At 40.4% G+C, this 18,385-nt stretch overlaps 1 protein-coding gene across 1 annotated transcript in view; it reads left to right on the top strand.

The window, feature by feature from the left end:
- Positions 1–7,808, top strand: part of METTL15 (methyltransferase 15, mitochondrial 12S rRNA N4-cytidine) — a 95,801-nt gene extending 87,993 nt beyond the window's left edge. Inside the window, exon 7 of the mRNA XM_084263647.1 lies at positions 7,258–7,808. Within this exon, the coding sequence (XP_084119773.1) occupies positions 7,258–7,703 (446 nt within the window). The 3' untranslated portion in view covers positions 7,704–7,808. The remainder of the gene's footprint in view (positions 1–7,257) is intronic.
- Positions 7,809–18,385: the final 10,577 nt, after the last annotated feature.

Below are 18,385 nucleotides of genomic sequence, written 5' to 3'. Positions count from 1 at the left end.
TGTATTTTCAGGAGTTACACTTTTAAGGTAGAGCTGGAAAAAAAATTTGTATGTGAAGATACCCAAGTTAACCCCAAGGTGTTGTAGGCTAAGTGATTTCATGCTCTCTTTTGTTCTAAATCAAGAAACTGATTTTTTCAATTTTTTAACAAAGTGCCTGATGGTTTTCTCTCTACATACTGTGCCAATGAAAAGGTCCTATAAAAAGCCCTCTAAAAAGGTGGGGGTTTTTTTTGTTTTTCTAAACGTGGTCCAGAAGGCTTCTGATGCACTTAAATAAAGAAATTTGTGAGCTATTGGAGCCTGCAGTTTACATGGGTAAAAGCAGTTTTCTGTTCAGTCATGTGAACATCATCTCTTCTTGCAACACAACCCAAGGGTCATCTTGGGAGCTATCATGCAGCACATGCATGATGGCCAGGGAATCAGGCCTAGTCACCATGGTTTTGCAAAAGGTAGATCCTGTCAGACTAACCTGATCACCTTCTATGACAAGGTGCCCCGCTTAATGGACAAGGGGAGGGCTGTGGATGGGGTCTACCTGGACTTCGGTAAAGCCTTTGACATGGTTTCTCACAGCATTCTGACTGAGAAACTGGCTGCCACTGACCTTGACAGGTGGACCCTCACTCAGCTGGGTTAAAAACTGGCTGGATGGACGGGCCCAAAGGGTGGTGGTGAATGGAACCAAATCCAGCTGGAGACCGGTCATGAGTGGCGTCCCCCAGGGCTCAGTCCTGGGTCCGGTCTTGTTCAACATCTTTATCAGTGACCTGGATGAAGGGGTTGAATGCTCCCTCAGTAAGTTTGCAGGTGACACTAAACTAGGAGGAAGTGTTGATCTGCCTGAGGGTAGGGAGGCTCTTCAGAGGGATCTGAACAGACTGGACCTATGGGCTGAGACCAACGGGATGAAGTTTAACAAGGCCAAGTGTTGAGTGCTGCACATGGGACATAACAACCCCATGCAGGGCTACAGGCTTGGGGGAGGTTGGCTGGAGAGTTGTCAGGAAGAGAAGGACCTGGGGGTGTTGGTTGACTGCAGGCTGAATATGAGCCAGCAGTGTGCCCAGGTGGCCAAGAAGGCCAATGGCATCTTGGCTTGTATCAAAAACAGTGTGGCCAGTAGGTCTAGGGAGGTAATTGTGCCTCTCTACTCGGCATTGGTGAGGCCACACCTTGAGTACTGTGTGCAGTTCTGGGCTCCCTACCATAAAACGGACATTGAGGTCCTTGAGCAAGTGCAGAGAAGGGCAACCAGGCTGGTGAAGGGGCTGGAGGGCAAATCATATGAGGAACAGCTGAGGGCGCTGGGGGTGTTTAGCCTGGAGAAGAGGAGGCTGAGGGGAGACCTTATCACCACCTACAACTACCTGAAGGGAGGTTGTAGAGAGGTGGGCGATGGTCTCTTCAGCCAGGTGAGAGAAGGTAGAGCAAGGGGAAATGGCATGAAGCTGTGCCAGGGCAGGTTTAGATTGGATATTAGAAAAAAAAAAATTACTGAAAGAGTTGTCAGGGCCTGGAACAGGCTGCCTAGGGAGGTGGTTGAGTCACCATCCCTGGATGTGTTCAAAAAAAGGGTAGATGAGGTACTTAGGGATATGGTTTAGCATAGGATGGGAATGGTTGGACTCGATGATCTTCAAAGGTCTCTTCCAACCTTGTGATTCTGTGATTCTGTAATTCCACTCACTGTTTATAATTCTCTTAGAGCTATCTGGAATGATGAATGCTCTGTAAATACTAAAGATCAGTGGTTCTCAACTGAAGGTCTGTCAGTATATATGTGGAAGTTGATTAAGATGCGCTTCCTGATGGCTTTGGCTGTAGCTCATTGAATGGTTTGGAAACAATAGATTAAACTCGATGTGCAGGAAAACTGGTTAAAAATAGTGGAATTATGAGAATGCAATTTGAATATGCTTTTTCCATACAACTGATGATTTCTTTTCAGTGCGTAATATTCCTTGCCATCTATTAAGTTTTGTTCAAAATTTAATTTTTCTTAGAGTTATCTAGATAAGTCATCTATTGACAGGTAATTTTGAGATCATATAATCATTTGGACTTAACTCGAAAGGAACTGATGATGAGATATTAAAGAAACTTGAAAAGTTTAAAAATATCTTTAACTGGTAAAGCCAGTCTCGTTTAGAGTGGTTCACATTTATAGACTTTAATTATCAGTTTGGAATTTGTAATATTGCCTGAATTTCAGATGGGTGAGAATTAACACTGTACTGAGGGAGCCTAGACAAAAGGACATTAGTTGCGTCACAGAAACTTATTAAATGCAATGCTAATTCAACAGACGGATTCCTGCAAACAGGTGCACGATCTGAATTAATTTTTAAACTCTCCCACTCTCATACACTCTGGGGACTTTAATAGTTCATATTGACAGGCACAGCACGTTGCTAATTTCATTCACAAGCTTTAAAATTTCAATACTTTTCAACATGTGAAGCTATTAGATTTTTAAAAGTGTAAGTAGTGTCAGGGCATCCCAAAACTAAAAATGATAATTTCTCTCACTGGGATTTCAGACCAGTCATCTAGCCAGAAGCGTGGTGTTTTTATGAATGAAATTCATTTTACAAGCTTCCCGTACAGATTTTTTTTATATATATTTTCGTACATTGTACAGCCTGTTACCAGGAAGGATTTTCTTTTAGTGTCATGGTAATTGGAGGGGGCTGGGTGAGAGATTTTGTGCCTTACCAAAAAGCACAAGTAGTTTTTTATTTAAATATATCAGAGGACTGAGAGTGGGGTAGGAAAACTTTTCAGCCCTGGAGCATAGATCAAAATCTACTGCCTTTACTAAAAAGATGAAGGCCAGCATGGCAGAAATCACTACCACAGATCACATTTATTAGTTAATCCCACTCTCTGAAGAGAGATCAGTAAGTCTTTGAACTTGGAAATGGTTTGATTTTGGTTGTAGTTTACGGGGGATTGGCTGCATTTCTTTATAGGTTTCCCGATGTCGTGCTCTGTACTATTATGTATGACCTGCAGTGCCATTTGTGTGTGCTCAACTGGGGCATGTAGGACTGTATTATACTTACATATTATACCAGGGTTTTAATTTGCTTTTCTTTGGTGTGTGATTAATTTATTATTAGGAATTAATTTATGTCATAGGTAATTGTCATAGATTATTGTAGGAAGGCACTGCACTCAACAACCATGGCAGGACAGATGAAAGAACTTTCCAAAGACCTGTTAGTGTCCTGGTTGTGCTGGTAGCCCAAGTATCTAATTTCTTTTGTTTATTTAGTGTTGTAATTGCAAAAGAGCAAAATATTCAGAATCAGACTACTAAAATTCTGACCAGGTATCAGCATGTCATAGAATCATAGAATGGCATGGGTTGGAAGGGACCCCAAGGGTCATAGAGCTCCAACCCCCCTGCCGCAGGCAGGGCCACCAACCTCCAGGCCTGGATCCAGACAAGCTTGCCCAGGGCCCCATCCAACCTGGCCTTGAACACCTCCAGGGACAGGGCAGCCACCACCTCTCTGGGCAGCCTGTTCCAGCACCTCACCACTCTCTCTGTAAAAAATTTCCCCCTAATATCTAATCTATATGTTCCTTCCTTCAGCTTTAATCCATTCCCCCTTGTCCTGCCATTGTCTGCCCTTTCAAAAAGTTGAATCCCCTCCTGCTTATAAGTTCCCTTCAGGTACTGGAAGGCTGCAATGAGGTCCCCCAGCAGCCTTCTACAGGCTGAACAAGCCCAGCTCCCCCAGCCTCTCTTTGTAGGGCAGGTGCTCCAGCCCTCTAATCATCTTTGTGGCCTCCTCTGAACCCTCTCCAACAGTTCCACATCTTTCTTGTATTGGGGGCCCCAGATCTGGACACAGTACTCCAGATGGGGCCTCACAAGGGCAGAGTAGAGAGGGACAATCACCTCTCTGTCCCTGCTGGCCACCCCTGTTCTGATGGAGCCCAAGATACCATTGGCCTTGCGAGCTGCAAGAGCACACTGCTGGCTCATGTTAAGTTTCTCATCTACCAGAATCCCCAGGTCCTTCTCATCAGGGCTACTCTCAAGGAGCTCTTCTCCCAGTCTGTATCTGTGTCTGGGATTCTTCTGGCCCAAGTGCAAGACCTTACACTTTGCAGTGTTGAACCTCATTAAGTTCACCCGGGCCCACCTTTCCAGCCTGTCAGGATCCCTCTGGATGGTTTCCTTTCCTTCTATTGTGACAACCACACCACTCAGAGTTTTACAAGACCAGCTTTTTAGTAGATCCTTATATAATCCTTGTATTTTCGGAGAAGTAAAAGATATTTTGGTGACATTGGAAATAAAATTTCCTTTTTTTAAAATGAAAATTCCAGTGACATTGGCTGTGGAAATTTAAACAATGGATCTCATTCTAGGCTTCAGTTTTTATGGGTAGGTTCCAATGAAGAACCACAGTTTTGTCCCTAAATTACATGCTGTACTTTTGTGGGCTGCGTTCATTTTTATCTGTGATACTTTTGGAAGCTGAAACACTCTTAGAATATCAGAAATGGATCATCCCCAGAAAATCAGCAGTATTTTTAGAAAATACTTAGACTGCTGAAATAGGATAGTTAAAAATCCTGGATCTACTTTGAGAGGTGCGTAGTTATGGCCCAAAATCGAAGTATAAAACTGATGCCGTTCGAGTCACAGCTATAAATTGTTCAGCAAGGGACAGGAGCAGTACAGGTAGAAATGGGAACACACCCCCTGTTTTCTAACCCACAACCTTGTTAACAGCTCATATTTTGTACAGGATCTGCGCTTTTTCATGCCGGTTACGACTGTGCTCATAGAGTGAACATGCCAGGAGTAGGCTTGGTTTTGGAAGATTGAAGGGTGTTTTCAAAAGTTTTAAAAGTAGCCTTAGAAAAAGAGAGATTTGTTGTTTGAGACCTTTTACAAAAACAGTATTTTTTTTTATTCAGGAGACCATGGCTTCTATAATTGAACTCAAGAGATACCCGGGTATCTGATGTTTCAACTTCAAATTCTATTGAAGAAAAATGCTATTATGACTGAAACCTAAGACAGGTCTTAGGGAGAGTACAAAGCTACGTATATTTAGTTATTTAGAGCCTGCTATGGAGACATACGCATGTCCTGTGGTGGTTTTGGATACATTGCATCCAGCTTTTAAGCCCCACTGTTTCATTTAATAACTGTTCAGGAGTTCTGAGCATACTACTGGTGTTTGTAGCTGTTAGTTGAGCATTTAAGTAAAACTGCTTATTTTGCTTAGCACAGTATTCCTTTGTTATGCTCTAAGAGACACACAAATAGCCATCAGTGGCTGTTTTAAGGGTTCCATTTTCAAAGAATTTATTTTTAGTCATGTAAAGAAATACAGAAACAGATCCTGTGCCAGGTAGGAAGAGCTTGGTGTCGGTTGGCTTCTTGGGACACCTCGCCTTCTGTGATTTAGAGTTCTCCTTTTAGTTCAGCTCTTTCATCAAAACAGACTTTGTGACTCCTACAGTGAAGTTATATAGAAAGTATAGAACACGGTGCTCTCAAAGACAGAAATTATATTATCTAGCTACTGTAACTTTTCCTAGCCTTCATAAGTGATGGAGGAACCTCGCTACCATGGGTTAAATCTATTTACTGTGTTTTGTGAAATGGTGTTTAAAGCCACAAATTCCTGCGCAGTAGTTTCTGCTGGGAGAAGTTGATCCTGTCACCACTTTCTGGCTCGAAGGAACAGAAAAGAGCCCAAGCTATGGCAGGTGGCTTCAGTTGATTCAGGAGCTATTACCATTGGAGTCAGAGGAGGTGAGGAGCATAGCTGGGAACACTTGATTATGCAGATAAATCATCTGTGTATTAAAAATTTTGTTAATGATTGAATTCTTAAATCCCGTTATTGTCCTCTCCCTTTGAACACTGGTGATCACTTATGTGATGCCAAACACGTTTTCTGACGGAAGTAAAGTCTTACCTTTAAAACTCTCCAGAACTCCACTGATAAGTTCTTTTGTGCCATTGTGCCAGATTATATCTACATTCATTTTTTTTGAACACCTGTGTATGTGTCACTTGTTTCTAGAGGTACCATGTTCCCTTCTTTCACTCCAGTACACAGAATATAAATTACTTGATTATGAAGTGCATTTACTTCAAACCCATTGCTCCATTGTGTGGCAGGTTAGCACTGTGATGGAATTAGGGTGTTTTAGTACATACACACCAGCTGTATTGCCTTATCTGTAATGGGCCCTCTTGTTTGGAAAAATAATTCTTTCCAGTTTTGCACTAACGTTATCCATTCTATTTATTTTGACCAGAGTCCTGCACTCACTTACATAATAGATTATAAGTTTACTCAGGTTTCACAGATCTTGTAACTCTTGCACTTAGTCCCTTTGATCCATCCAATCTGGCTTCTCTAGCATTTTGCTCTGTATCCAAATAATGAAGGTTCAAGCCTAAAATGCATTGAATAATGATATTTCGAAGTTTCTATAAAAATGTTGATCTCTACAGAGATCTATTACAAGAATTTTGGAGAAATTTACACATGTAGTAAAAATTATTGAATCTGCTGATTTTTTCCTTTGTCCAACAAACGCATACCTTGACTTGTTCTGCTGTATAAGCACATGGAAAAGCAACAGTTTCAGCTGTATTTTCTAAATTTCTCATGGTATTTTGTGATAGTTTGAAGAAACACAGTATAACGGTCAACAACTTTTATCCCCAAAGAACAGGGTTGCCTCTTTCAAGCTTTAAGTAATTTATTGAAATATACTTAGCGTCGGGTAGACACTGTCTTCATGTTCTCTCTGCCTGTGAAGAAATGCATAATTGTCTAGAAGGAGTAAAAATTGTGTCACTTGTTATTTTTTACCTTAAAAGTGCAAACCAAACCATGAATGCTGACCCGATATTGACTATACGGAGCTGTAAGGTGTAGGACTTACCCAGCCAATCTTTGTTTTTTCCCTGTCTTGGTTTCAGCCATCATTCTGCATTTTAATTTTGTGAAGCATTTGAGGAATTTAAATTTCATTCCATGAAAGACTGTAAGGAAAAAAACCCCAACCACAAGCCAGATAGTTTCATAGGATTTATTCTCGGAAATGTGAAATCAAAGTCGAAAATAAAAATAGAGGGAAGCTCAAAATTCAGGGTTCAGCTATATTTTCATTTAAAGTCACGATGCACGAGTGGATTAATGTCAGGATAGCAATGTTGAAATAGTATGATATTAACATACAGGTTTTAAAATCTCACAGGTGCTTTTCCAGCATCAGCCCTGTATGCACGGAAAGACTTGCTTCAGAGACCTACACATGTCGCTACCAAAACTTTTCAAGGCCTGCGAATATTTGTAAATGATGAGCTCCATGAACTCTTTATAGGACTGAAGACAGCTGAGAAGTTTCTAAAGCCTGGAGGTCGCCTTGTAGCCCTCTCCTTTCATTCACTAGAAGATCGTATTATCAAACGTTTTCTTCATGGGATAAGCATGACAGAAGAGTACAATCTTGGCTCAAGGCAGAAGATACGACGTGCTCTGAAAAACGGCTTTGAAGAACGTGATGCACAAGACCTTCCTCATGGAAAATCCAACTCCAGGTGGAATTTTATACAGAAAAAAGTTCTCACACCCCAGGCCAAGGATATTCAAACAAACCCAAGAGGAAGGTCGGCCAAGTTAAGAGCTGCTGTTAAACTCTAAAGCAAAACATTTGATTATATAATTGTGTGATTTCCTTAAATTTTGTTTTCCAGAAGGTTAACTGGACAGATAGTATCAAACTGAATAAATAAAATTAAGTCTGTTGGAAAACATTTCTTACCTTTGTGCTTCTTTTTAATTGGGATGTAGTATAGAGCATAAAAAGGTAAAATAAATGTAGATAAGTGTGTGTCATTCATTATAGAATGTTATTTTAAAAATAACATCAGAACTTAAGTTTATAAAAATTATGGGTTTGATGTATTTATGGGATTTCCTTCAGATTAGATTCAAAACCCCGATAGTAACAATCTAAATACAGTAGCTGATTGAGACAAACATTTTTATGGGGGTGGATTTCACACACCTAAGTCAGGTGTGTGGTTTAGTCTACAGTAATTTTGAACTCACCTAGGAGTTCATTATATATAAAGCTCAGTTGATTTGTTGCATGAATGAGCTAGTTCTTAAATTAATATCTATCTAATATTCTATCTAAGACTTTTCAATTGGGCTTTTACTTTTTTTAAAAAAAGTAAATATTTACATTTGAATGATCACCTGGTTATTTAATGTTTATGGATTCTAAATCGCAAATGTATGTTAGGAGAAAAAGACACCTGAATGACTACTGTTTGCACTTAGATACCCTAGCAGTCATAAGATTTGTATTTGGTCGTTTGGATTTATTGCTATGACCCCAACTTTCGTGCATAGAACCCATACAGGTTTTATGTGTTAATGGAAATATAATTAACCCAGTAAAAAGGGGTATTGTGGGTCATATGAAGCACTCTCCTTTGCTGGTGATGATTTATTAAGAGTTGTTACTTAGGTAAGTATTGAATTATCTTATAAAAGGCCCATGGTAACAACCAGTTTCCTATTTTAATACTGTATTTGATAGTCAAACGTGACTTTTTTTTGTAAGTTACTATGAATTAAGTATCTTTAAAGACTGGTGGTTTGCTATCTTTGTATGTTAAAAATGATTGGAAAATAATAGTGTAAGTTTCAGCTGCTTTGACATCTGATTCATCTCTTCAGGAAACAGTCGTCATTTGGATGATCAAATTGGTAGCAGGATTTCCTTTGTGATAAAGCTTGGCTGGTAGAATAAAAAAATGCAATTTCTGAGCTAAATGATTATTGCACTAGCTTCTGAAAGACAGCTGACTAGATCATTCCAGAGTTGATTTTCATCAGACATCCTCTTTCTGTTAATGTAAATGGTTACTTCACAATATTTTCTGGGGCCATATTGACACAAAGAAGTTGAATTTTAGGTTTATTGTCTATAATATACAATATATTGAAATACCCGAGTATTGTTTAATTCCTTGGAGAAGGTAAGTCGTGTAATGTATTCTTAGATACACACATGAAAATGCCCATCACTAATCTGAAATAACAGTTAAATGATGATGGGCGCTTCATATTTTCCTGAAATCGCAATATTTTTCTACTAGTTTCATTATACATGCTATTAAATATTAAATGCAACATTCCACTTCAAATAATATTACTTACTGTTGACATCTCAGAGAAAACAGACTGTACCTTAAATAGACATTATTTTCATCCAAACATTAAATATAAATAGCTAATATTATTTTTAGCTAGGATTCCATACAGAAATGTACTCAAATTGTAGGTTGGAAAAGTTGTGCCTCCAGCATAGGCCTAGAAGGATTGTGGTGCTATGTTGTGAGTTGTCGAGGAACACACTTCAGGAAAAGACCATCAAGTTATTGAAGTTGTGTGTCTCTGTCCTAGAGCTTATATGAAAGCATTAAAATTTCTTAAGATGACACTTAAAATTCATGCTTCTCATGTCAGATTTCAAAGGTACCGTTTATGACAGTTGAACTACTGTTCATCAGTTTTCATAAATACACTCCCTCAGTTAGGGGAACTGAGAGACTTTTCTGTACCTTTAGCTTGGAGTTCCTTAGCCATGGCAGCGCAGTGGCTGTTGAGCTTGTCTGTTTGGAGGATCTGTTTCTCTCCTCTGAGGGTCTCCTCACTTTCAGCTTTAAACTTGTCATGGAGAGTCCTGGAATGTTAACCTCTCCTTGCCTCAAAACATAATATTCTGGGAAAGAAATTGCATGTGACGTTAGTAAAACTAAACTTTTTTGACCTAATCAAAAAAGATGTTTATGAAGGAATCGGTGCCTGGTGGAAACTGGTCTTGCTGAAAAGCACATCATGCTCTCAAGGTACGAATTTTATGTCATTTCTAAAAACGTGGCCATTTAACCTGAGAAATACACTTTAATACAGCCAAAAGCAAGATTATCTATCAATAACAAAGAAAAAAAGATTGTAGGCCATGCTTACAAGCTATACAGCAACACAGTGTACTGTGTGCTACGGGAAGAATAGAAACATCCAGTATGTGGTGTATTTGTAGGGAATATCAAGTGGCAGATGTGGAGAGATGACAGTGTTACCAAAGAATATGGGCGTGCGGGGCATATTGGTAAGTTATGTTTCTTTTTGTGTTGATACTGTAGAAGGTTGTAGAAGAAAATTGAAAAAGGATTAAAAAAAAAAGCTCTGAGACTATTCCTGCACATAAGCATACTTTCTGCTGAAACCATTGGAAAACATGGTTCGATTAGTAAATCTGCATGAATATGAAGGGTTGATAGGCTTTCAAAGCTACTTTCCTGGCAAAGAAATTTGCATAGAGCAATGATTTGAAAGTTAGGCTGTGAATAATTTTTTTGAATAACAATATTTGTAATATAATCTAGAATTATAAGCATAAGTAGCTGCATTTCCTAGCCCACGAGGACCTAGCAACAATAATTCCTTCCCTATTGCTTCCTAAAGAGAAGGAATCCATTTCACTGTTTGAGTGGGAAGGCTTAATCACACTGTTTTCAGGTAATGTAAGGAATTAATGTCTGTCTTCAGGTCTTTTTTAAACTCTTGCAGCTGAATAATTTCTCAGTAGTCTTTTATAGTCATAGCTGCTGAGATGTCTTTTCTGAGATTACCATGATCTGCTGAGATTCTGAACGTAGTACGAACGGGGAAATACTCTCCTGAGTACAGCGCTGTTAGCAAGCCTTGGTGGAACAGCACAGCGAGGGAGGAAGCATGAGGAACTGTGTGTGCCCTGAGGAAAGGTGATGAACAGGGGTGGACATTTGCAATAAGCAGTTGTAGACACAGGTTGTTGCTGGCTTTACTCAAATTAATTTTAAAATAATTTAGGTATCAGTCTTTACTCATTGTTTGGAGTGTCACTGTACAAAAATGCCCATGAAAAATGAGAGGGAGTTGAAAAAACAGAAGTAATGAACTCATCAGCCAGTGTGTTCCTGCCCATCTTACTTAACATCTTCCCCTCTAGCAAAACTAATAAAGGGGTCAGACCTGCTTCTCTTGTGCCCCAAAATCTCTCCAGGAAGGGCACTTCTGTAGACTTGGGACTATCATCAACCCCACAGCCGTTCACTCACTCTCCTCCTCCCCTCACTGGGATGGGGGAGATAATTGGACAAAAAAGGCAGAACTCATGAGTTGAGAGAAAGACAATTTAACATGACAGGGAAGATGATGATAATAGTAATAGAAAATGCAAACCAAATCGATGCACAGGAGTATTGCTGATGACCTGCTGACCACTGATGAGCAGCTAGTTCCCAAACCATGGCCTAAACCCCCAGCCAGCTTCCTTCCAAGTTATATACTGAGCATGAGGTCATAGGGTATGGAATATCCCTTTGGCTAATTGGGGTCAGCTGTCCTGGCTGTGTCCCCTCCCAACTACTTGTGCACCCCCAGCCTCGTTGGTGGGGCAGTCTGAGAAGCTGGGTAGTCTGTGACTTGGTATAAACATTGCCTAGCCACAGTCAAAATATCAGTTATCAATGTTATTCTCATCCTAAGTCCAAATCACAGCTCTATACCTTCTACTAGGAAGAAAATTAATTATGTCCCTGCTGAAACCAGCAAATGCTTTTCAGTGGAGTATGGGAGTCAGTCTTCATATCCATACATTTATTATTTTTATATAGCAGTTGATTATATCTACTCTGTAATTTAGAATACTGTGCAATCATATTTATAAGCCTTTCAGTAGTATAATCAAATGAGGAGGCCTTTTTATACCCGAGGTATACTGCAATTAAAGTAGGATTTTTTGAATTAAGACTGCAGTGCTACAGTGAATCTTGCAAATAATTGAATAATCATAGACTCAGTAGAATCATATGGATTGGAAGGGACCTCAAAGACCATCTAGTTCCAACCCCCTGCCATGGGCAGGGACACCCTCCACCAGACCAGGTTTCTCAAAGCCCCATCCAACCTGGCCTTGAACACTGCCAAGGACGGGGCAGCCACAGCTTCTCTGGGCAGCCTATGCCAGGGCCTTGCCACACTCATAAAGAATATTTTTCCTACTATAATCAAATACTACCTGTTTCCAGTTTAAGGTCATTCCCCCATATCCTGTCATTCCATGCCCATATAAACAGCCCCTCTCCAGCTTTCCTGTAGTTATTGGAAGGCAGCTAGAAAGTCTCCCCAAAGCTTTCTCCAGGCTGAAAAAGCCTGCCTTCGTAGGAAAGGTGCTCCAGCTCTCTGATCATCTTTGTTGCCCTCCTCTGGACTTGTTTCAACAGGTCCATATTCTTCTTGCAATGAGTATCTCAGAACTGAACACTCTGCTGAAGCAGAGTAGAGGTGCAGAATCGCCTCCTTCCACCTGCTGGTCATGCTTCTTTTGAGGCAGTCTGGGGTGCAGGTGGCTTTCTGGGCTACAAGCACACATTGCAGGTCACATTGAGGCAGCGTTAGCGAGTAGCTGCATTGTGCTTAGCTGATGGCTGGGGTTAAACCACGATGGGTGCTCGCATGCCTGGCCTGTCATCCACCTCCAGGCTCTGAGCATCTCATCTGTTGCTGGCACTGTGGTCAAACTGGTAGGAGTGGGATGGGTTGGAGCTCCTCTTTGCCAGCAACTTTAGTTCACAGCTGTGTTCATTTAAATGAACGTAGAACAACTTTTCCCCTTCCCCTTCTCCCAGCCTATGTGGAAGACAGAAGAGAAAAATAGGTTTAAAGTGTATGAAATAAGGAGTAAAGGAAAAAAAGGAACGAGGTTGACATCCCCGTTCAGCAGAGCTTCGGATGTGCAGCATTCTGTTACTTTCTCCGTTCACTGCCTGATGCTGCCTGCTTTGGGGATAAGCACTCGCGCTGTGAAGGCTCCGTCTCTGTACGTGGACGCAGGGCATGGTTTCTATGCATAATCAAAGGCACTGGTGGGAAGGTGCACATGCCGCTAAATCCAGCACTGTGTGTTTTTCCCTCTGTCTCCTATGCAGTTAGAAGTTTGTTTGCTTTTCTGAATCCTCTGTAAGCTTTTCCCGGGTGAATGAGAGGGAAGGGCTTTTCTCGTTCAGAAAACTGTAACACCTGTCCATCCAACTTTCTTAGCATTAATACCATCTAACACTTTTTTTGGACATATTTTACTGATGATGTGCCCTGTTTTTCAATGTTGGTATTACATCACTAAGACAGGAAAAGGGGCAAATATTTGTTCATGGGAAATCTAAACCAGAAAAACAGAGCAAGTGACAGGTTGCCTGAATGTATCACAGTACTGACATAGCTGTTTATAAAAAAAACAAACCCTTTTTCTTGTACCTTGATCTTTGGGCAAGTTATATTTTTTTCTGCTGCTATTGAAGCCTGATTTGCTCGGTTGTAATAGTCAAAAACAAGCTGGAGTTTGTTTAAATTTCTTTTTATGCTTGTAAATTTAAACTTAACACCTTCTTTATAGTTGTCCCTTTAAGGAGCAAAACTGGAGATACGGCTCCCTCTATCTGTCCTGGGAATACCTGTGCTTTGTGCTTTTTGGAGAACACCTGCAAGTTACTGTGGTAACAGTATGTTTATTGTCCATGTGAAAATACAATATAAAAACATGGGGATAACTTTTTCTATAGGTCAATAGTTGTTTTCAGTTATGTTAACTGGAATTTTAAAAGCACAAAGGGTGAGTCATTTTCTTATCTGAAAGTACTTCAAGACGCCTACTTCAAAAGATAGAGAAACAAACTTGCATAGTAAAGTTCTCAAACATATAATTTACTATTAGAATAAAAATTATATGTATAAAATTTCTAGCCATTCTTTAGCACCCTTGCAATTTTTCCAGGCATACCAGTGGAAAATGTGTTGTGTGGTTTTTTTGTTAACATTATGAAAAAAGCCCCACTCTTTCTGTGCTGGTAGAAAAATCCGCATAACCAGTGATGTATTGGGGGATACGGCAGATACTGGAATGAAAATAAATTACGTTCCAGAAATCATATCTTAGAATTCATACGTGCTGTGATCCCTGAGTAAAAACCATGGGCATTGTCATTTGTTCACGTGCCACATTAATTTGAGTCTGTGAATGTGATTCTAGCAAAGAAAATGCAGCCTGCTTTTCAGTTTCAGGTTGGCCAGAGGTTTGTATTTGTGCTGAATGTACATTAGAGCTCAGAAGTCGTCCCTGCTAGGCTTCTGAAGTTATTAATGTTTTGTCACAACTACGGGCTGGGCAGAGAATGGATTGAGAGCAACCCTGAGGAGGAAGACTTGGGGGTGCAGATCAATGAGAAGCTTCAACATGAGCCAGCAGAGTGCACTAGCAGTTCTGGAGGCCGACTGTGTCCTGGGCTGCATGAAGGCCAACATGACCAGCAGGTCGAGGGAGATGATTCTGCCCATCTGCTCGGCTCTTGTGAGACCCCGCCTGCAGCACTGTGTCCAGCTCTAGGATTCCCTGCACAAGAAAGACACAGAGCTGTTGGAGTGAGTCCAGAGGAGACCACAAAGATGATTGAGGCTGGAGCACCTCTCCTACGAAGACAGGTTGCGAGAGTCAGGCTTGTTCAGCCTGGAGAAGAAAGAGAAGGCTCTGGGGAGACCTAATACTTAGAGGGATCATACAGAAAAGTGGGAAAGGGACTGTTCACTAGAGAGGGTAGTGATAGGACAAGGGGTAATGGCTTCAAGTTTAAAGAGGGTAGGTTTAGATTAGGAAGAAATTCTTTACTATGAGGGTGGTGAAGCCCTGGCACAGGCTGCCAGAGAGGTTGTGAAAGTTCTATCCCTGGTAGTGTTCAAGGCCAGGTTGGATGGGGCTTTGGTCAGCCTGGGCTAGTTGAGGATGTCCCTCCCCATGGCAAGGGGGTTGGAACTAGATGGACTTTGAGGTCCCTTCCAATCCAAACCATTCTATCATTCTGTGATTCTATATTAGCTGTAACGTAACTAACATCGCAACATATAGCTAACAAGGTTTTATCACAAGTTAGCAATTATAAAAAAATCTTGAAGCATCATGATATAACTTGTACTCTAAAATGTGTGGAACTTACCCATCAACAATTCAGGCTAGAAAAAGCTTCTTTTCTATTTCAAATTATATTTCAAGCTCATTTCTGCACACCTCTCCTGTAAACTGTATATTTTTCTCTTCTTAATCAGAATTAATTTTGTGCTTAAAGAATATCTCTCATAGACTTTGCAGAGAGCTGAAATAAGAAGTATTGACAGTCCTGGCTGATAAGCATCTGAAAATGAAGATACTATGAAACCTGTTTTGTAATATAGTGCAAAACTTATATTCTCAAGAGTAATGACACATGCCTGCCTGTTACTGCGTGCACAATCTGAGCACCTCATCTTGCCACCTTTACTTACGGGTACAGCTTTGTTATGCTTTATTTCTAAACTGTCCCGTTTCTCAAAGTTGTGATAGAAATGAGAGGTGAAGTCTTGGCAGGCAAGAAGAGTGGTCAAAGAGAGAAGGTAAGCCCAGTAGGCTTGGCAGGAGGCTCGCTGTTGAGGCAGAAGGGACTTGACACTCTGCAAAACAGGGTCCACTGGCAGTACAGCAGTCTGGGATAGCTGCCTGGGCTCATGCCATAGTAAGTAAATACGATAATACTGAATTAACGAAGGTCTTGATGTAGAGGCAGGTCTCCACTGGTGCATATTGCACTGCGTTTCACAAGGGCTTAACGATGGCGGCATTGGGTTTCAGGTGACTGAAGTCCAAGTAATCCTTGGAATCGAAGCTGGTAATTGATTTTGTGCTGCCTCTCTTGGAGAGGGCCAGTGGCTGACAGAAATTTGAGAGGAAAGTGCATTTGGTCTCCACTGTTGCTGCCCCTATTAATGGTAATAAAAAGCTTACACTGGTTTAAAAAATGTAGGCTCAAGACCGAAACTGTGCACATACTGTAGTTATCACTATTAATCAGGCTATTAAATACTAGCAGGTGATGCAGAATTATGAAAGCATAGATTAATTAAATGAGCTTGGCAAATACGCTGCTATATAGTTGTACTGCATTTAATAGTATTCTAACACTAAAATAACTAAGGGATGATTAGAGATGTGTCACGCTAGCCTTCACACCAGGACCCTGCCAGTTCTCCTTGTGCGTGCCCTTAGTAAACACAGTGAGTTGGGCTGCACCCTGCGCACCTGGGCAGGAGCACTGTTGCAGCGGATGGGGCGATGACTGACACGTAGATAAAAATCAGAGCCTCCCTTGAAAATGTGACAATATCTTGCTTTTTAGAGCATCGACTTATTAACTGATGCTTTATTAATGGAGCTCCCGTTATTTGGAAAACAGCACAGCGCAAGCTGAGCGTAAGGAGTGTCTTCTGGTTGCTGTGTACGTTTCAGAACTTTTTTCTTCTCTTATTTTGTTGTTGTTTCCCTTGGGGCAAGCTGGTTATTGTTCTTTTAAAATTAAGTGGGGCTTTCTTGGAACCAGCAGCAGTCAACATTTTTCTTTGTGAAAAAAATTATTAATTAATGAAACTAATTGCAGTGACAATTGGATCCAGTTATATCCCAATGGGAGCGCGGTCCTCCATAATACCACGTTTCCCAGTAGTTCAGCAATTCAGCAGCATGTTGAAAATATTCTTTTGCGGTTTATTCACCTCCATAGTTACAGTTGGCAAATATTTTACTCGGCTTTTCCAAGTCTTAGCTTAGTTCTCAGGATTCTGCTGTTTGTAAAAAAAAAAAGATAAATTATGAAGTACTTATTTTTCCTGCAAAAGGTAATTGATTCCTTTCTTTAAATATGGTATTGTGCTGAGAAAACAGTGGGGTGGTTTGACTCTTTTTTTAATTATTTTTAACTTTGAGAAAATACAGACCTTAATTACTTCTCCATAACTTCTCCTTTGAATTAATTGTTCGTATTAGGAATACAGAATTAATGTTGGTTACTGAACGGAGGTATTGACTATCATGTTCCCTCTTGCACAGCATGTCACGCGAATGGGCCAAAGTCCCAACTCCACATCCTACAGCCAACAGAATAACAGGCAGTCTTCAGCATCTCATTTACCTTTTGTTCCTCTTAATTTAATAAAGAGGCTATAAAATGCTTTGCTAGGTTTTCTTTTCTCTGAATGAGCTCCACACTTGTAATTTTACTTAGTTTTGTGTATAAAAATCAAGAAATGTTTCCATGTTCAAGTCACTGTGTCAGATTCAGTGTTGACAACACTCATTGCCTTTGTAATTTACGATGTTCCAAGTTTTCCCATGGGTGTGAGTCTCAGATTTCCTGAAACATTAAAGTCGATTCCCAGCCTTCATTGCTGCAGAGGAAACCATGGGAATTTGAGCCTCATGTCTTTTCCATAAGTATTTATGATAACTAAATGTAATTTGGTTATTTATTTTTAGGACAGTCATGTCACTTTTTGTAGCCTTACTTCTGATTTTTTTTAACATTTTCAGCCCTGGCCCCCCCCTCCCCCCCAGCCCTCTGTCTCTTCCCATCTAGCAGGTGTGTGCATACAGGACTGGGTCCTTACCTGTCACCTTGCATGCCATCATTCTTTTGCGGTATCAATGTGTATGTACCCTCTCAATTAGTGTAGGATGCCATTAATTATCAGCTTATAAGGAATTTTCATGGAACCTTCTAATGAAGTAAAGGTAGACAGCACATGTGGGTATGCCATTGCACACCTCACTAGCGTGCAATGCATGTTCCCTGCATACATCACTGTCTCTGGTCCATTTGAGATGCTCTTGGTTTTTCATTTATTCACACAATTATCTGGCTTTTGTTGAGCACTGCCTGCTGAAAAGCTGCAATTCTAGTTACTGTCTTGGGAGTACAATAGACGGGGATCAGATATCTTTGTTTTTAAATTAATGCATAGAATTTGAGAACATAAGGGTTTCTCCTAAATGTCTTCCAAACTGAAATCTGAGCCAAATCGTTTGTAGTAATTGTCACATATCTTTAGTGTCTGTGAATCCCAGTCATCACACAGTTAGCAACATATGATGGCACTGGTTTGAAGTGGAAGGAGACTTCTTGGGCTTCCTGCTGATGTGTGATTTATCAGCTAATCGGCTCATCTTCAACACAGGAAATTTTACACTCTGAAGCACAAAAGCTGCTCTTAAACTTGGACCTTTGCAAATGGATCCTTAAAAGTATTTCTTATGTTTTATATCCCAATGAGGTGACAGATTGTTGAATTAAATTCATGAATGAAAACATGAATGAAAATACAGCTGTGTAAACACAGTCTTTCCCAGCAAACAGTTTCCTTAGTCCTGATAGCCGGAGTCAGTATATTTCCAGAAGAGCTTCCTGAGCGAT

This window comes from Gallinula chloropus, assembly GCF_964237585.1.
Source record: "Gallinula chloropus genome assembly, chromosome: 4".
NCBI lineage: Eukaryota > Metazoa > Chordata > Aves > Gruiformes > Rallidae > Gallinula > Gallinula chloropus.
The sequence above is the reverse complement of the archived record's forward strand: the minus strand, read 5'-3'. Positions and strand labels throughout refer to the sequence as shown.